At 34.3% G+C, this 21,988-nt stretch overlaps 1 protein-coding gene across 1 annotated transcript; it reads right to left on the reverse strand.

Moving 5' to 3' along the window:
* Positions 1-1,124: 1,124 nt before the first annotated feature.
* LOC117334366 (asparagine--tRNA ligase, cytoplasmic-like) lies at positions 1,125-19,156 on the reverse strand. Its single transcript, XM_033893946.1, has 18 exons — positions 19,053-19,156; positions 18,848-18,930; positions 11,467-11,532; positions 11,244-11,336; positions 10,908-10,997; positions 10,310-10,388; positions 9,925-9,995; positions 9,394-9,480; positions 9,017-9,103; positions 8,646-8,702; positions 8,068-8,145; positions 7,610-7,687; positions 7,240-7,361; positions 6,421-6,556; positions 5,877-5,990; positions 5,407-5,538; positions 4,629-4,760; positions 1,125-3,177 (listed from the first exon to the last, which is right to left on the reverse strand). The coding sequence occupies exons 1-18, from the start codon at positions 19,069-19,071 to the stop codon at positions 3,046-3,048; spliced, it is 1,656 nt and encodes a 551-aa protein (XP_033749837.1). The 5' UTR covers positions 19,072-19,156; the 3' UTR covers positions 1,125-3,045.
* Between the last annotated feature and the right edge of the window lie 2,832 nt (positions 19,157-21,988).

Raw genomic sequence — 21,988 nt, forward strand, 5'->3', positions numbered from 1 at the left:
ACTCGCATTTTGCAACTCGCAACTCGCATTTTCCAACTCGCAACTCGCATTTTGAAACTCGCAACTCGCATTTTGCAACTCGCAACTCGCATTTTGTAACTCGCAACTCGCATTTTCCAACTCGCAACTCGCATTTTGTAACTCGCAACTCGCATTTTGCCAACTCGCAACTCGCATTTTCCAACTCGCAACTCGCATTTTCCAACTCGCAACTCGCATTTTGTAACTCGCAACTCGCATTTTTCCAACTCGCAACTCGCATTTTGTAACTCGCAACTCGCATTTTCCAACTCGCAACTCGCATTTGTAACTCGCAACTCGCATTTTCCAACTCGCAACTCGCATTTTCCAACTCGCAACTCGCATTTTGTAACTCGCAACTCGCATTTTCCAACTCGCAACTCGCATTTTGTAACTCGCAACTCGCATTTTCCAACTCGCAACTCGCATTTTCCAACTCGCAACTCGCATTTTCCAACTCGCAACTCGCATTTTCCAACTCGCAACTCGCATTTTGTAACTCGCAACTCGCATTTTCCAACTCGCAACTCGCATTTTGTAACTCGCAACTCGCATTTTGTAACTCGCAACTCGCATTTTGTAACTCGCAACTCGCATTTTCCAACTCGCAACTCGCATTTTCCAACTCGCAACTCGCATTTTCCAACTCGCAACTCGCATTTTCCAACTCGCAACTCGCATTTTGTAACTCGCAACTCGCATTTTCCAACTCGCAACTCGCAACTGACAAAAAGTGAACCTCCTCATTGCACTGGGGATGAATGGTTATTTTTCTCATACCCAGTATGTCCTATGTATCTAACATTGTTGTCGACGTGACGTCATTGTATTTTTGCCAGCATGTACTATGTCATATGCTAGTTGATTGGTTTGGTTTAGCATTGTTTAACTTCTATCAACATGTAAGGTCATTTAAAGACGGTCATACATCAGGGGATGACTGATAAATCACACCCTTGAGGTGAATCTTGAACAGGTAGAATGGTCGTCAACACTAGTATTGTTGGAAGAAAAAGACATGTTGCAAACTTCTGGAAATCACAACATTTAAAAGTCAATTGCTGGAAATCACAGCATTTAAAAGTCAATTAGAAATTCAAGAACTCATCAACAAGCTGATTTTATTTTTAAGCAGACATCATATTTCTGGTATACAAGTGAATACAACATGTGTTAACTTCTTAAGTCGTGTCCAAATTATTCTGACATGTAGTTTCAATTAACGAAGCATAGAAGCAAGTATACACGAATAAGGAACAAGTTATACCAGTAAAACATGTTTAAAACTGTTTAATAACTATAATAATTTTCACTTAGTAAATGCATGATTAATAAAACGTAAAGGTATATACTTAAAGACATTTATTGAAGTAATAAGTTTTAAGGTAATGTAAAATAAAAGTTCTGCAGTCGTAGCGTAACGTGTAGAATGGTGTCCATGTTACATACAAAATACATCTTTTTTCTTAGTTGGCCATAATATTTTCATTTTTTTCTAAACATGGCTTTAGTTGAAGAACGTTCAACTTTAAACACATAAATGCCTCAAAGGTATGTAGGATAAAGTCTACAAAGAAATAAATTGATTTCACATTGTTCGTTCGTGATGGTGTCCACATTTATTCAACAAGTTATTAAGATGTTTTCTGAAGTCAATAATTTTATGCAATAAACTTCATCATAAAGCTTATGATCCAGAAATCCTCATACAAAAGGATATATTTACCTGAGTTCTTGATTTAATAGACAACATGTTATGACATTGGTGGGGGTGGTATCTTTGATATCAGGTTTCCTGAACCTTGAGTAGTTATCTTTCTGATATTATTTCATATAGGGGGATACATCTTTGCAGTGTACATGAAAATAATGAGAACACAAATCGTTTGGTGTCGGTTTCACATCTTTGAAACCAAGACTGGATAACCCCTTAAAAATTCATGTTTGGTGTTAGTTAAACAATGAGCCTCAACTTTCATGCTAAAGAATAGTTTTTTGATGTATATCCATTTTAAACCTATTTCACTATATGGAATATCAAGTCTCATACTACAATGCAGGTGTGTAATTCCATGTGCATAACCATTAGTAACAAGCTACTTATTAATCTCAAAGAGTACTTCCATATACAATTTAAAAAGATAAATTGTACAAGTTCAATTCAATTTCTCATAAACATATCCATTTTATGACACACATTAGAAAACAAACTGTTTCACATTGTTAAATTCTCGTCCTACCCTACCGTAATTAAATGGTATCAGAATGAGAGGTGTTAGATGACATCTGCAAAAGATCCGATGGGAACAGTTTATGGCACATTCTAATTAAATGGTAAAACTGCCGTTTAGTTTGGTCCAAACTACTAGATTAATCAACGTAAAACGTAAATCATTATTTCCTACTCCTCCAATACCTTTTTCTTATCACTCCTGTGTCAACAGGGAACTTTCACAAATTACTAGTTAAACATGGGTTACCAAATATATTTATCACTAAATTAATATAATGTAAGCACAATCATACTTCAACATGTGCAAACAACTAAACTCAATATCATATGCAGTATCTTGTTTTATCAATGTTGTGCAGGAAAATTAATGAGAACTATTAATCAGATCTCCAGCTTCACTTCTAATGAGTCTTTCTTCTAAGAGTAACATTTCACTCATTTCTTATGTATAATAGACATCCATTATTTCCGTACTATCATAGCAAGTACAACAGCATATGTACTATAATTTTTCGATTATATATACGCATATAAGATTAGTGAAGCATTGTATTTTTTCTGTCGTAAAAGGTTCTAATAATATAGCATTTCAATGTATATATCTGCATATGAAGCATGAAAAAGCAAGAAAAAGCCAGGGAAATACACGTCCACTACCAACGTGGTATACTGCGTCCACTACTAACGTGGTATACTGCGTCCACTACCAACGTGGTATACTGCGTCCACTACCAACGTGGTATACTGATAGATAATGTGCACTTTGTTACTTCATTAATATCATGGTCCCTTCACGGTCTACACCTATCGGTAAATCTAGGATATAGGACGACTTCTCTGATGTGATGTCGTTTGAGAAGCCAGCACAGGAACCTTTCAAGTCCCAGGCCATACCCTCCATGAGGGCAGGAGCCATACTTCCTCTGAAAATAAACACAAAGGTAAATCTTAATACACCATTCTATATTCTCTGGCCTAGAAGGATCTCTCTGGAAGCTACGGAATCAAATGATAAAGGCAATTCCCATAAAACATATATCCCAGAGAACGATTCAACAAAAAATGGAAATCATATACTGGGAGTGTAACAGGTGATGGAGAAAATGTGTGTTTATAACTTCTTCTATGATTCCTGTTTGCCAAACCTGAAGTGCTTGCATTAGGTAGATTACTGCAATACCCCTAACCGATATTAAATTATTACCTTTCAAAGCGCCAGTCTTCTTTATTAGACTGGGATACCAGGGATACTAAATAAACTTCACATACAAAGGTTATCCCAGGATTTTCCCTTGGCATAATAACTAGTATTTGCTTCACCAGATGCTACCACTTTTTTGTATTACCGCATTTCCCCACAAATAGAAGATGGGGCTTATTTGAGAAAACATATATAGTACTATGGTGGAATCAATACTGTAGCTGTACGTTAACCTCTGACCTTACCTGATCAGTATACCAGTAATAGTTGGAGGGATCAATACTGTAGCTGTACGTAACCTCTGACCTTACCTGATCAGTATACCAGTAATAGTTGGAGGGATCAACACTGTAGCTGTACGTAACCTCTGACCTTACCTGATCAGTATACCAGTAATAGTTGGAGGGACCAATACTGTGGCTGTACGTAACCTCTGACCTTACCTGATCAGTATACCAGTAATAGTTGGAGGGATCAATACTGTGGCTGTACGTTAACCTCTGACCTTACCTGATCAGTATACCAGTAATAGTTGGATGGATCAACACTGTAGCTGTACGTAACCTCTGACCTTACCTGATCAGTATACCAGTAATAGTTGGAGGGACCAATACTGTGGCTGTACGTAACCTCTGACCTTACCTGATCAGTATACCAGTAATAGTTGGAGGGATCAATACTGTGGCTGTACGTTAACCTCTGACCTTACCTGATCAGTATACCAGTAATAGTTGGAGGGATCAACACTGTAGCTGTACGTAACCTCTGACCTTTCCTGATCAGTATACCAGTAATAGTTGGAGGGACCAATACTGTGGCTGTACGTTAACCTCTGACCTTACCTGATCAGTATACCAGTAATAGTTGGAGGGATCAACACTGTAGCTGTACGTTAACCTCTGACCTTACCTGATCAGTATACCAGTAATAGTTGGAGAGATCAATACTGTGGCTGTACGTAACCTCTGAACTTACCTGATCAGTATACCAGTAATAGTTGGAGGGATCAACACTGTGGCTGTACGTAACCTCTGACCTTACCTGATCAGTATACCAGTAATAGTTGGAGGGATCAATACTGTAGCTGTACGTAACCTTTGACCTTACCTGATCAGTATACCAGTAATAGTTGGAGGGATCAATACTGTGGCTGTACGTAACCTCTGACCTTACCTGATCTGTATACCAGTAATAGTTGGCGGGATCAATCCCCTCTCTCTTGAACCCTTCCATCAGCTGTTCGTGTTTCCACATCCTCATGGACCCTCCAATAATTTCTCCGACACCGGGCATCAACACGTCCACCTGAATAAAGGTTTAATCGATGTCATATTTAATACACTTTTACTTCATTAACACGTTTTTGAAAAGAACCGACTTGTAGTTTATTTAAGAAATAATTAACGATGATCCTGCGGCCTTCGTTATTAATTTAATTGCAAAATATCCGAGTCCGAGTTGTATATTAGATATTTAAAATTGTAACAGCCGTGACTCACGAGCGTGTATTATTGGCACGAGCGTGGGTTATTGGAAAATAATACATAGTTTTTAACCAATCAAAACTGGCGTTACATAGCAAACATGGTAGAATTCACCATAACCTGTTAAAGAAAATATGTTTGATATAAAATGATGGTAGTTTATAAACAGAGCATGTAGTTAATTAGAAACCACAAAAATGAACATAATTTAACCGAACAATTAAACATATATTTGCGCATACGGAGAATAAAATACGGAAGAAAAAAATGTCCACAAATATCTCATGTTATACAGTTACTAATTGAACCATAGTTAATCAGAAGACTGTGACAGTTATAGTTGAAATAAGGGTGTCAAAACATTGTTTTTTTCATAAAATATTTCATTTTACATTGACAAGCTTACATTATAGAGCATACCAAGGTATATCAATCGTAGATGTACCGAGACTGTCCTTGATACTTACAGACTCGGTCAGTCTGGGGTCATCAGAGCAGGGCTGCATGTAGAAAGACTTGATGTTTGTTGGAAATTTACACAGCAGTATGGGTTCGTTAATCATATCTGTCATCTTCCTCTCGGGGGCCTCGGGGATATCCTGACAATAAATACAAAGTGTCTTTTGATATCGAATTTATCAATATTTAATCCTTATTTATTAACTAATAATTATCTAAAAGTGGCCTGTTTGTTAATGGTGACAAACCAGTGCTTGACCTCTTTAGACAGATTTCAGGTTGAAGTGTTGATATGGACGTAGAGAGGCTTTACTTGTCTGATAGAAGCATGACGCCCATAGGACCATTCTTTTTTCGTGAACGATAATTCTTGTAACAGTTTATGAGACTACACCATCAATATATCTGCCATGTGCATTTTAAAGAGCCTTTAAGAAAAGACTCCTAATGAAATGCCAGTCATATCTATTAGAGTTACCTCTCCAAACTCGTAGTATGTGCCGTCATCTTTCTTGATATCGTTGTCACGAAGAAACTCTATAGCATCAGTATAAGGCATTCTCATAAATGGCCTCTTCGGTGGTTTGAATTCCTGAACAGAAAACATACTTACGGTAAATAAATAATTTAATCTTTAGCCAGATTCTAACAGCTTGAATTGAAAATTCGTAAAATGGAAAAAGTCTGTCTTAGTTTTCAATTCAAGCTAAGACAGAATTTCCATTTTACATGAGGTACAAATAATGTTCTGATAATGTCACAGTAACATGTTGCTTCCTGAATTCTCATTAAAAGTGTAGCTATAAGAAGGAGTTCCATACTCATTATCTCGACACCATTCTTTTGATATCACTTACAAGGTGGAGTTCCATGACAACTTTGCCATATGGAGACTTGAGAACTCGAATATTGCTCATTTTCTCTCATATTGATATGTTGGTGTTGTTTACCGACTATCGTTATAACTGAAGATGAGTTCCATACCTCTTAACACCTTGACACAATACTTTGATAGCACTTACAGGGTGGAGTTCCATGACAACTTTGCCATAGGGAGACTTGAGAACTCGATCTACGACATCACAAACAAGATCCTCTAGTCGGTCCAACAGATCGTCAAATGAGATGAAAGGGCACTCACCCTCTATATGTGTGTACCTAGTCAATAAGATAGATAAAACGGGGAATGAATATCAAAACATATCCTCTCCCTTAAAACGTTTTTGACATGATGCACTATGATACGTATGAAAAAGAATAATAAAAGTTAGGTATGATCTAGCTAAATACCAATAGATTGTATCACTCCAATACAATCAATATTCAATTATGCTTTACTACAGTAAAAAATAAAGTTAAGATGAACACTGTGCTATCGATGATAGCAAAAAAAGATACTTTGCAAAATTGATGAGGTTATCCTATGGGGAAAGGTACTGTAAACGTATTAATTTTGGCACGATCAAATTTTCGCGAATTTCCAAATCATAACAATTATCATAATGAATTAGCGCATTCTCATATTTTCTGTAGCAAATGTATGATGTAATTCGCGCAATCATAATTTAGCGCAATGCCTCTTGCACGAAAATTGCTAAAATAGTGTTACCGCAAAAATATGTACTTTTAAAGTAATACTTCAGAATGAAAGTACAGAATTTACGAAATATCTCTATAAAATAGATAGATTTATCTTATAATGATTAAGTGCGAGAGAAAACAATGAAATCACTTGAAGAGAAGTGGATATAAGACAAATGACAATTGAAAGGTTTTATCTGATTCTATGTAACTTAGAGAAAAAACTGTTTTTGATTGTTACAGAAGTTTATTATACCCACTCTGTTAGATGCCTCCTTGTGTGAGACTTTTCGGCCCTGTATGACTGAGCTATACAGAACACATCCCCCATGGAGGGTATTACCGTCTCCAGGTACAGCTGTGAGGATTGAGTCAGATATGCCTGAAGAAAAAACATATGACCAGTATTACTTAATCTATGATATGAACAAAAATAACGTTTTAACGGTATATTCAAAAAATGGGTAAATGTATTGAAACAGATTAACTAGCTTGAAAATATAAGAAAGGGAATTATATAAATTGTTCATTTAATGTCTAAATATCATTTCTCAGTATCAAAAACGAAATCATTAATTGTCTAAACATTACAAATGTATTTTTTTCTATTCATATGTACCGACGTCTTACCATATCTCCGAAATAATCCATTTTGAACAACGTTGAACCACCTTCTACTTGTGTTTGCACAAGGGTTGGCGGCGTCACCTGTAAAGAAGAAACAAGATGATATGTAAGTAAAATGTATCTCTAATCAGGCATTCCACGTCCAATTATAATTTGACTAATTAGAGTTATAAGCAACTGATAAAATTCTGAACACCAATTTTTTTTTTTTTTTTTTAACATTCACCATCGAATTTGTATTGCTAAAACATATATAAAACGGTTATTATCGTTGGACTTGAGATGACATTAGTGTTAACCATTTTCTCCTGTTGAGTTGTTTCTTTCAGAACTTGCTTGTGGATACTGGCCAGCAATATTGGACTGCATAAGAGAAACTTTAAAACTACTCATGTCAGGCCATGTGACAAAATCACCAGAACCGAGTGTTAGTTTTCTTTGAACACAAAATATTGTTTTACCTCATAGTATCCCCTGTTGAAGTAGTGGTCCCTGAAGCACTGCATCACGACCGATCTCATCATCATTACCTTGGACATCTGTAATCAACAATGATTACAATGTATTTCGGACCTATAGCGTTTTAAACTCTCACGCAGTTACAGTATAAATGCACGTGCCACTTTTTCATGTAAATAACATGCAAAACGTGTTCCTGTCGTTTATATCAATATTGAATATCATAGCAAGACAGATTGATGCTTATATCTTCATTTCCTCTATCTGTTTTTGTCCTATGCACATTCTATATTTTGATTTTAAGCTGAAATAATTATTTATTAAAACCTATAAGATGAAACCTCCATTTTGATGGTGAACTGTTGCTGTTTTTTCAGTCACATTTCATTTTATTTAATTGATATTGTTACATTACAATGGGAATATACTATATATATACTGGACAGTAATTTGAATACATTACACAACATAAGACAATAGGACACATTGATCACTTCACACTGGAAGTTTACCATAGGCCTTTGAATTATCCTTGGAAACCCACCATCAATACATCCACATTATAGACACGAATACTTACTTTTTCTCCCCTCACCACCATATGGCGGTTGTCCAGCTGAACATCTACATTGGCATCCTAAAAGTAACCAATGCACTTATGTTTCATATTGCACTTGGATTATTTGTCACCTAAAATCTAGGAATCGTTAATATTAAATCACAATTAACTAATTATCATTCATAAATATTCTGTATTTATATAGAGTGGAACATTATTGGTCTGGAAAACAAATTAACATTAAAAGCTTTTTTTTTCAAAGACCAAAAACCTGGAAAGGTACTTTTCGTCCAATATTCAAATCCATAAACAAAAGGAAATGAATGGGATTGGATATTTGATAAAACATGATGTATTTCAAACGATAAAAACCCTCATCTCCAGTAACATACTTCATTGAGGACATTTTCAACTCCTCCTGGAGGGGACGCCCCAATCAATTCCCAAAAGTCTGCATTCAATTCATGTCCATCAGGGGCCTACAACAACAAACAACATGTAGATATTTTCCTAAAAATTACTTTTTCACTAATAATCTCTTTACAGTGCGTCCTATTCAGCAAATAAAATCACTATTAAACCTTTTGGAATATATCATTTTATTGTACATTTTAATAGTAGTAAGAATTAAACATTTGCATTTAAAGGTACTATTGAAGAGCAATGTTTCCAAGTGATTCAACTGCAATTTCCTTTCTTATAAGATGGTATAGCCCTCCGATGTTTACCATATCAACATGAAAGTCGTGGGAATTCATAATTAACTTACAGTTTTCCCCTCAGGAACAACCGAGATTTTACCGTAGACACAAATAGCCGCCTCTGTAGATAACAGCAGGGCGTCGTATGTATGACACTAAACGAAACAAAAACAAATTTATACATCAATTTACCAGTAAATATTGAACCATTTATCTCAAATGGAAATGTAAGTCACACTAGTTACACGACATTATCCAAGTCTTAACAAAATTTGAATACAAAACACTTCAACTTTAGTCTTTACATAAAAATGATACCATTAACATTACATGGTTTCAATGTATTTATTTATTCAAAAATATCAACTGTACGTTTAATTTGTTTTTATATTTCTGTGTAAATCCCATAACAAGAAATTATATCATATGATAATGCATCAAGTACGGCAGCGAATTAGGGCCACTATCAAAAAAAATTAAATCGTACGTACGAATTTGTAAATCGTACGTACGATTTAATTTTTTATAGTGGCTCTAATACGCTTCCGTAATCAATTGATATATAAGTGTATGAAATATTCTCAAGAAAGCAGGCTTACCAGTTTATCAGACAAAATACACTGTAAAAATCCTGTACCATCTCTCAGAACAATGAACATCATGTTTTTACCTGTAAATTGTTAATTAGTTTATAATATCTCTTACAAAAAAAACAAATACATACACACACACACAAAAAAACACCAAAAAAACAATATTTTCTCACGGACTCACAATTCACAACTGCTAATTTTTATTATTATCATTTAGTTATTTACAAATGTATTTATTTATTTTCAATTATTTTGGAACTACTCGAGTTTCCTTTTACAGAATTGATTCATTCTAATGGAAAGCTTTAATACTTTGACAGTGACTGAAAAGTCTACTTGGTAGAAAATCTCGGTCCATTCACACAAATTCTACGATCCTATGTATACAGACCATGTCTCCTCATCCTGTGCACCCAGCCATAAACCTTCACACGTACATCTCGCTTAGCCACAGAATCTCTTATTTTAATCTGAAAAAAATAAAAATCATCTGTCTCCACTGACTATTTTTCATTCCATCATTTCCAAATGCTAAGTAACATGAACTTAAATAGCAAATGATATAAATGTATTATAAAAGTGGTCAGATAAAATGTCCATGTGTACTTTCTCGATGGTATTCTCTTTCGTGGTTTGGAGCTTTAATCTCCCGAGTACAAACTCTCGTTGTTAGCCAGTGCATCGATATAATAGCAATGATACATATAACGATAGTCATTGTATTTATATTCCTTGTTCCATAGCAACCATGAAAACAGTTTTTACATAACGAACATTTAATTTGATACACTATACAACTCATGGTTGCCGACACAGATTTTTTTTACAAAACTATTGCAAATTGACACCATTTGTATTTTGATAGTGGCCTATCTTCATGTAGTTTACAAAGACACATGGAACTCACCGTTACTTTGGGTTAGAGATTATATATTGTATATATATACTATATAGCTTCGTATACACCAAGTACCTGTAATAAAACTAACCTGTTTGGCCGCTGGGAGAGTGGCATCTTCAGTTATCACAATCTTTTTGGCCTCCTCCAAATTTCTCTCTCGCTTTTCTGCATCCTCTGCCTATTGGGAAAATACTGAATTAATCTACTATTACTGGGAGAAATATGTTTTTCATTTTTTTTTTAAATTTAATTATGGCTTTAGCAGTGTATAAAGATTTTGTAATTGTGTGTCCTCTATAAGAAAGGAACTGCATGTTTCACACAATGAAAAAGAACATGAATCGCGTTGGGATAGATTCATAAAACTTCATATTTTGACCAAATTCTTATACATCATATAAAAGTAGCTTGAGAATCTTCACACCTCTTTCTTGTCTTTTTCTGGATCTGTGTTCTTTTCTTTCTGCGAAATTTTCTGCTGCTTCTTCAGCTGTGTTTTTGCAACTGGTTCCCATACCTATAAAAGAAATAATAGATTAACAAAGTATAGTCCTTATCTGACAAGACTATAACTCTATATCAGACATTTAACACCCACAATTTGACAATACCACATAATAAGCAATCATCTTAGTCTATAGACTTACCTTTCCTGCTTCCTTAGCATCAACAAAAATGTTCGGAAATGGTTCCTTTCCTGCATGTCGGATAGCCTGTTGATAAGGTAAAATTTGTCCAAATGAACACACAATAAACTGATATCATATCAAGGTAAATTTGTCCTAATGAACACACAATAAACTGATATCATATCAAGGTAAATTTGTCCTAATGAACACACAATAAACTGATATCATATCAAGGTAAATTTGTCCTAATGAACACACAATAAACTGATATCATATCAAGGCAAATTTGTCCAAATGAACACACAATAAACTGATATCATATCAAGGTAAATTTGTCCTAATGAACACACAATAAACTGATATCATATCAAGGTAAATTTGTCCTAATGAACACACAATAAACTGATATCATATCAAGGTAAATTTGTCCAAATGAACACACAATAAACTGATATCATATCAAGGTAAATTTGTCCTAATGAACACACAATAAACTGATATCATATCAAGGTAAATTTGTCCAAATGAACACACAATAAACTGATATCATATCAAGGTAAATTTGTCCTAATGAACACACAATAAACTGATATCATATCAAGGTAAATTTGTCCAAATGAACACACAATAAACTGATATCATATCAAGGTAAATTTGTCCTAATGAACACACAATAAACTGATATCATATCAAGGTAAATTTGTCCAAATGAACACACAATAAACTGATATCATATCAAGGTAAATTTGTCCAAATGAACACACAATAAACTGATATCATATCAAGGTAAATTTGTCCTAATGAACACACAATAAACTGATATCATATCAAGGTAAATTTGTCCTAATGAACACACAATAAACTGATATCATATCAAGGTAAATTTGTCCTAATGAACACACAATAAACTGATATCATATCAAGGTAAATTTGTCCAAATGAACACACAATAAACTGATATCATATCAAGGTAAATTTGTCCTAATGAACACACAATAAACTGATATCATATCAAGGTAAATTTGTCCAAATGAACACACAATAAACTGATATCATATCAAGGTAAATTTGTCCTAATGAACACACAATAAACTGATATCATATCAAGGTAAATTTGTCCAAATGAACACACAATAAACTGATATCATATCAAGGTAAATTTGTCCAAATGAACACACAATAAACTGATATCATATCAAGGTAAATTTGTCCAAATGAACACACAATAAACTGATATCATATCAAGGTAAATTTGTCCAGATGAACACACAATAAACTGATATCATATCAAGGTAAATTTGTCCTAATGAACACACAATAAACTGATATCATATCAAGGTAAATTTGTCCAGATGAACACACAATAAACTGATATCATATCAAGGTAAATTTGTCCTAATGAACACACAATAAACTGATATCATATCAAGGTAAATTTGTCCAGATGAACACACAATAAACTGATATCATATCAAGGTAAATTTGTCCAAATGAACACACAATAAACTGATATCATATCAAGGTAAATTTGTCCTAATGAACACACAATAAACTGATATCATATCAAGGTAAATTTGTCCAGATGAACACACAATAAACTGATATCATATAAAGGTAAATTTGTCCAAATGAACACACAATAAACTGATATCATATCAAGGTAAATTTGTCCAAATGAACACACAATAAACTGATATCATATCAAGGTAAATTTGTCCAAATGAACACACAATAAACTGATATCATATAAAGGTAAATTTGTCCAAATGAACACACAATAAACTGATATCATATCAAGGTAAATTTGTCCTAATGAACACACAATAAACTGATATCATACAGGTAAATTTGTCCTAATGAACACACAATAAACTGATATCATATCAAGGTAAATTTGTCCTAATGAACACACAATAAACTGATATCATATCAAGGTAAATTTGTCCTAATGAACACACAATAAACTGATATCATATCAAGGCAAATTTGTCCAAATGAACACACAATAAACTGATATCATATCAAGGTAAATTTGTCCTAATGAACACACAATAAACTGATATCATATCAAGGTAAATTTGTCCTAATGAACACACAATAAACTGATATCATATAAAGGTAAATTTGTCCAAATGAACACACAATACACTGATATCATATCAAGCATTCGTTTGATGGGGTAAACATTGGAGTTTTGAAACACAAAGAAATATTTCATGATATTGTAGATTTTAAAGTCTTGGTAACCCTATCTTATGTGGTAAATATAAACTGTATCTATGCTGAGATGACCTCCAACGAGGTATTGTCAGATCTTGTATTGCAGTATATCGTAGAGTATCGCAGAGGAGCGGAAATTACAAGTATTATTTTAATTTTATTGGACGAAAAGCGTAAAGCAGAGTAAATAAAACTATTGCACGTGTTCCCATGGCATTTGCCTATCAAACATCTTGCTGCCAAATCGACTATAACAACATTAAAACCACTGCTCATTGCTTATATATATATATATATATATATGAATAATTAAAAGTGAATAATGTCCTTATGCTTCTTGAAAGTATGTTTCAGAATGATGAAGAATTTGCTGATTTTTTCAATTTTTGGATGACTGTTTTGTAATATGGCCTCCTGATATGTAAAATGGCCTCCTGATAGGAATTTAACAACAAATTAAATAGTTTACATCCAGATATAAAATACACTTTTGAGTCAAGTGAGAATACATTCCCATTTTTGGATGTTTTAGTAGAATTGAAAGACAACATTATTACTACTGATCTATATTGTAAACCAACACATTCGCACAATTATTTAGATTTTCATTCTAGTCATCCTAAACATACAACACTCAATGTACCATGCATCTAGATTAGTTACTATTGTGAGTGATAATAACAGATTAGAAAAACGACTTTGTGATTTAGTTGTGTGTTTGAAAAAAAAATAAAAAAATAAAAAAACATTACCCTACTGAGATGATTTTGAATGGAATAAAGAAAGCTAAGGAAAAGGGACATTTTACTTCCCATGTCGCAAGGCAAAAGACATTTTACCTTTTGTTTCTACAAACAATTTTAATATTTTTCCAATCATTAGAAGTTGTGAGTGTTTTCTTAAGAATAGTGACAAGATGAAAAAGGTATTAGACAGAAATAAAATCACAATTGTAAGCGACAACCAAGAAATTTGAAACGTTTATTATGCCGTTCATAATTTGATTCTGAACAGTAAATTCCATGTGTATCTAAATGTGGTAGACCTAGATGTGGTACATGTAAAAGTATCATAGAATGTTCCAATTTTACGTTCAAAAATGGATCTAAATTTCAAATCAAAGCAAATATGAATTGAACATCTAAAAATGTTATCTATGCTATGATTGGCAAAAATTGTTCTGAATTTTACATTGGCCAGACGGGCAACGAAATTAGAAAACGTATGACAGTACATACACAGCAAATAATAACAGACAATCTAATATTTTTAACAGTTAGTAAACATATGTACCAATGTTCTAAAAGTGAGTTTATGTTTTACCTATATACCAAATGTCTAGCTGAGATGCTATAGAAAGGGAATCAAAAGACAATATGTGTATTAATCTATTTAAACCAAATCTTAATTCATGTAGTTCTGTGTAATTCCAAATCAATATTACTGTAAAAAAAACCCAGTTGTTTTCCTTTACATAATTTCCAATTGTGTATCTTTTTATTTTGACGTCTTTATGACGTCATCAATCTTTGTTTTTTTGACGTAACCATAGCACACAGTGATGACGTCACAAATAAACCCTTTCATTACACCTGCAGAGCTTGCTCTCAAAGCACGTGAAAGCGCTTGTGATTTTCTGGTTTGTGTTTTTTTTAATTATTTATAATATAAGTATCCAGCCTCATACGCAATACTAGTGTATTATATGAAACAAGATCATTGTTGACGCAAGTGTCAAATTGACCCAGAAACATAACCAATATTATGATGAGATATTTCATGAAGTCATGGTGTGTCATTAAAACTATTTGATCAAAGACCTTTTTTTTTCTTTTGAAGAACTACATAATGTATATCCATTCTGTATCGCTTGTTACAAGTATTTTGTGTTTTAGAATGTGGACTAGTTAGCTCACTAGGATTGCAAGTCCAGTTAAAACAAAAACAAATATCCTACTGAGTGAACGTCATGACATTATAAAGTATATATGTTAACATAACAGATATAGCATTTTGATCAATTGATATTTGAAACACACTTTTGATATGGAGAATTGTCAAATTTTTCATAACTGAATGTGAAACAATAATAAACGTGACCTTCTGAAGCATTGAAGGAGTATTAAAGTGAGTAACAATCATTTTGGAAGTTCACTAACTTAATAATATGTAAAAACATTATAAACCAGGATATAAGTTAAGATATTGTCCAAAAGAATGGGTGTCTTCGGCAGTATGCTTCAGTGAGATAGCACTTTAAATCGGCAAAAGTTCCGGCCTATCACAAGGAGACTCAACACGAACATACCGCAGCCTCCCAAAACACACATACGCACTCACTACACTCATACATGTCGCACGCTCGGGAGGCCGTCCTTAAATGACCTTAGATGTTAATAGGACGTTAAACAAAATAAACCAAACCAAACCAAACCAAAAGAATGCATATAAGTTTTAAAGATAACGGTAATATCAACTAAAATACACTTTTAATGCAACGCTGAGATACTACCCGGGAAACACATAAATAGAATCAGGTGACGGTCTGTTAAAGACTGTCGTCAATCTAATATTACTGACATACACAGTTGAGAGAACGAGCTCTTATTACAAACAATACCACACACACATCGCCCTACTTGAGTGTATCAACGGGCATATATAGTAAAGTTTGTATAACGTCTGTGGTGTGTATTAATATAGCACGCGGGCCAATCATGGTCTCACTGTGTACAAATACGTGTGTTAAACCATCCTTATAATGTGCACCAGCACGTGCATCAAACCACTCTGTAATATGTACAAACACATGTATCAAACCACCATTTTAATGTGTACAAACACGTGTATCAAGCCACTATTCTCATGTGTACAAACACGTGTATCAAACCATCATTGTAATGTGTACAAAAACGTGTATCAAACCACCAATGTAATGTGTACCAACATGTGTATCAAACCACCATTTTAATGTGTACCAGCACGTGTAATACACCACCATTCTCATGTGTACAAAAAAGTGTAATACACCACCATTTTAATGTGTACAAACACGTGTATCAAACAACCATTTTAATGCGTAAAAAGACGTATATAAAACACCATTGTAATGTGTACAAACACGTGTATCAAACCACCATTTAAATGTGTACCAACACGTGTATCAAACCACCATTTAAATGTGTACAAACACGTGAATCAAACCACCATTGTAATATGTACAAACACGTGTATCAAACCACCATTTAAATGTGTACAAACACGTGCATCAAACCACCATTTTAATGTGTACAAAACGTTTATTAAACCACCATTTTAATGTGTGCAAACACGTGTATCAAACCATCATTTTAATGTGTAAAAACACGTGTATCAAACCACCATTGTAAGGTGTACCAACACGTGTATCAAACCATCATTGTAATGTGTACAAACACGTGTATCAAACAGCTATTTTAATGTGTACCAGCACGTGCATCAAACCACCATTCTCATGTGTACAAAACGTTTATTAAACCACCATGGTAATGTGTACAAACACGTGTATCAAACAGCCATTTTAATGTGTAAAAAGACGTATATAAAACACCATTGTAATGTTTACAAACACGTGTATTAAATCATCATTAAAATGATTTATGAATCGTTTTAAACACCATTTGAGCTATTTTGTAAAACTGAAACACATGGGGCTTACACTAATGTATGGTAATATGGTATACATGGTAGTACTTTTTTTAAATATATATGCAGGCCACAGAGTACAATTAATCTTCGTCTATATTTTACCAAATAAAAATAAAAATATTTGTAAACAAATCTAGTTTTCATATCGTGTTATAAAACAATTCAAGCTGAATCTACAGTGAACTGGAAATTACCTCATGACCAGAATGTAAGAAAGATATATCTATTCAAGTGTCACCACCAAACTATACTATCCGAAAAAAGTATAAAATATTACTACTCAAGCCTTATAACTCCATGTGTCCTGCCACACAAACATGGAAATGGTATCAAAATAAAATGCTATCACCAAAATAAATACTGCAATATAAATCTATGTTAAAATTAAGCACATTCATATGTATCTGCAATGGCTGAGTTAGAAGGAAAAAACATATTAAGTATCGGTCCTTTTTCCTTGTCTACTATATTCGTAGTAGTGTATACCGACCCGGCAGTATAATTGTGGTCTGAAGCCATATTACTATTCACTAGCTGCTTCCAAGAAAGAGTTTGTAGCACAGAAACGCAGTACGTGTCATTTCCAAAATCTCAAATACAGGTGAGACCCCTGTATAGGGCCGCAGGTTTTTATGTATTACGTTAACTGGTTTTTATATATTACGTTAACAGGTTTTTATATATTACGTTAACAGGTTTTTATATATTACGTTAACTGGTTTTTATATATAACGTTTACAGGTTTTTATATATTACGTTAACAAGTCTTTATATATTACGTTAACTGGTTTTTATATATTACGTTAACAGGTTTTTATATATTACGTTAACTGGTGGCGGGAAAGGGGCGGGGAATGTTAACATGTATAGTTACAAAAGTGAATGTACAGAACAGGAAATAGAAACAAGTGTCGGAGACACTTATGTAAATCTATCCCCTTAAGGGGAATGTTCGTGTACCTGCCGATTGGTCACGTGTTCATTAATACATAGACAGATACAGAGCAATCTATACACATTTATGAAACTGAACAGAGTAGACACTCAGTACAGTGAATAGGTTAACACATATATGTACACAGTACACGCATACGTGTAATATAAACAGTAGGATACAATTGTAAATGTGGAGAGGCTATAGGCCGCCTGACTAGCTAAGTACCCTAGCTGTGGCCTAGTGGTGAGTGGTGGGATGATTGCCCAGAGAGCAAGAAGTCGCTAGTTCGACCACCAGCCTATACATGACTACAATCAATTGAAATTTTAAAAAAATGACAAGAGGGCTGAAAAAAACACGATATTGAGAGAATGTTGATACTAATTACTTCCTACCCAATTGGCTAAAATAAAACAACTAATACCGAGTATAGGTATATGTCATTAGTGTGTCTGAAGGGGACACGGAGTTTTATCGTCACATCATATTTCAGAAACTGTGAATTTGTGTATTTATTAAAGAGCCCCCTTAATATCTACAGGTATGGTTCCTTACCTGTATAACAGTTTTGAAAGGATTTTCTTCTGTTCCATTTCCACTTTCATCTGATCCTCGCTTTTCAGATGTGTATATCTCTCCTGAAAATGAAAATACATTACATGACTTTCACTCCACTTAAAAATCAACATAAATATATGACAGCTGTTGAAAGTGTCATTTGGGTGTGCTGCTATTGCTTCAACGTTTTATTCACACTTACCTAAACTGAGGTCTTCCATCTCGGCCGCTGTTTCTTCTACTATGAAATAATAATCTCACTCAAACTGGATAGATATAGCCTTTAACTTTCTAAATTTAGAATTCAGACCATGCAACATTGCATCATCACATTCTCGGAAAAAGTACAGGTCAAGGCATATGGTAAAATAAGGGTTTGTTTGATTGGTTGTTTTTGTTTTTGATTTACAGAGACGTAACACGTGTTACTCGGGTGTGCGGCTATTCGCTCATCTTACCTAAATTAGGTCTTCCATTTCTCCTGCTTCTAAGAAAATCTTAAACGGGATATAAAGCCTCTTAACTTTCAAAGTTCATAATGTAGATTACGCAACATTGCATCATCATATTCTCCGAATAGCCGGTTAATGTAATTTCGGAAAATGCCTGTCAATGCATTTGTCGTAAAATATTGATTTTTTAAAATTTATATAATATTACTAAGCACTAGAAAGCACAGGTACCTGAGTTCTGGAATCTATTTATATCATTCTATATATAAAGAAACTACTATATAAAATATTCACATTAATCGGGCGGTATCACTGCCAAAGATTCAGCTATGGTGTCAAAAGAAAACTTAAAAACATGACAGAAGGTCCAAGTAATATAACCGTTGCACGTGACCGTGCTCACCAAACAGTGTTGATATTGGTGGGCAATTTTTTTTTTTTTCAACGAATTTGGATATGCTTCAGAAAATTTATGAAGACAGATGATGTGTTTGCGTAAGGGATACAGTGACCCAAACAACTCTGATGGTTTATGATAAATTTGCGAAGATTCTGGACAACGTTAAAAACTTTATCTTGTACATCCGGAACATTCCGACTTTTATACTAGTATATCAATCCTCAGACCTGTGTGTCGGTCGTCTGCACTAGCCCGGTAAGTCAATATTTATATCTTAATACGAAATTTTGCTTAACTTCATCACATAGATTCAATAAGTTGATGATAATTTGTGAAGTTAATTGAGTTCATAATGAGAACAAGACAGAAACACAACATGAATAAGAATGCGCGGTTTTAACGTGAATCGAGTGATACTATTTACCAACAGGTACGAGGAAATACAAAAAAAATCTGCTCGCGCCTACGGCGCTCGCTTTATCACTAAATTACTGCCCCCCCCCCCCCACCCCCCTGTCGATTGCAGATTCGCAGGGGGGGCTTTGCCACCCTGGTACCCGCTTGGCGGCCCCCAGACCTCTCGCAAAAAGGGGAAAAAAATCGGCTCCCGCCTACGGCGCTCGCATGATCACTTAATTACTGGACCCCCCTTTCGAAAACTCCTGGATCCGCGCCTGATCCCGAATTATTGGAAATGTGCTATATTTCATTTTCCGCGGAGGGCTTAGACCCCCTTGAACCCCCTATCAGGGCGCTGCCCTGGACCCGCTGGGCGGCCCCTCAGACCCCTCGTTAAAAAAAAAAAAAAAACGGCTCGCGCCTACGGCGCTCGCATTATTACTAAATTACTGGACCCCCAGCACTTTCGAAAATCCTGGCCGGGCCTGGTGATTCATGTTTTGCCATAAATAATATATCCTGATTTGCGTAAATAACTTATTTTGTACTACATAAATTATCAAAATTATCATGGGATGTTGAAATGATAATTAGAATCTATTGACTAATTTTACGATTTGTTTAGTGCGTAAAATTTAAGGTTAAAAAAAATTTTGCCCCCCCCCCCCCCCCCCCCCCCCCCCCACTTTTTGACGACTTCCTACGCCACTGAATTGGTTGACTTGATAACTAGATTTGACTCCTGTTTATCCACTATTAAGGAGAATATGACCTAGCACACTCGGGCTCTACAGAAAATAAGTAGTAAATGGGACTCTCTCATTAAAATGGTAACCAAGACAGAGGAGGAAATGATCCACGTCAATAAACAAGTGGGTTGTAAAGATGTCAATACACTTTTCATACATAGAACGTGTAGAGTCTTATTTAAGGCAGCATCTGCTACGTTTGGAACAGTCCCTCCAGCTCGTGGTCACTATGGCGATATCAATCCGTGGCCAAACCTTGGTTTGATGAGGAATGTCGAAACTAAACGTTGATGTCGAAATTAAAAAACGATTATTTTCTAAATAAATGTTAGGAAGCTGAAAAGTCCTACAAGTCGACTAAGTACAGAAGTATAAGTACAGAAGAAACAGGCGAAAGAAAGTTACGAATATGAAAATTAGTGATCCAAACGAGTATAAGAAATTATTGAAGGGTTGTAATATTAAACGCCCCCGTATCACATTTCGTCAGATGCATAACTATTTCAAAGACTTGAATGTCCATAACGACCCAGAAGAATTTGTATAAAAAAGTGGTGCTGGTAATTAACGTAATGTCATGATTAATGCTATAAATACTCATATATAAAGTCAAATGAAAAGTACAGGAAATAATAAAAGAAAATCCAGTTCGGATGATGATATAATAAATGAATACATTAAGGAGTCGTCCTCAGAAATGCTGGGTCGCTAGGTAAAAATCTTTTAATGTAATTTTTGATGGATACTGACTTAAAAAAACAAACACCGTATTGTGTAAAGTTATCCGATTTATATTCCCCACTCTTTTCTCCATAATAACTTTATAAACTCAATAACTGAAATAATTTTTATTAGGATAAATACACTTTTAATTGCTTTTATTAGGATATAGACTGTTATTTTATTAGGATATATACTGTTTATTGTTTTTATTTTAATGATTAAACTACACACGACAATTGTACACTACTACAAGCTGCAAGCGAGCCGACAACCCATTATTGTACACTCCTTAATTATACAGACCATACTGGCCGAGAATCTCAGCTAGGTGTACAGTCCTCATTCCCATAACCCAAGTTATACTTAGAAAATCTAGATATTGCCTTACTAAATTTAAAGTACAGATCACACAATG

This window comes from Pecten maximus, chromosome 9, assembly GCF_902652985.1.
Source record: "Pecten maximus chromosome 9, xPecMax1.1, whole genome shotgun sequence".
NCBI classification, from domain to species: Eukaryota; Metazoa; Mollusca; class Bivalvia; order Pectinida; family Pectinidae; genus Pecten; species Pecten maximus.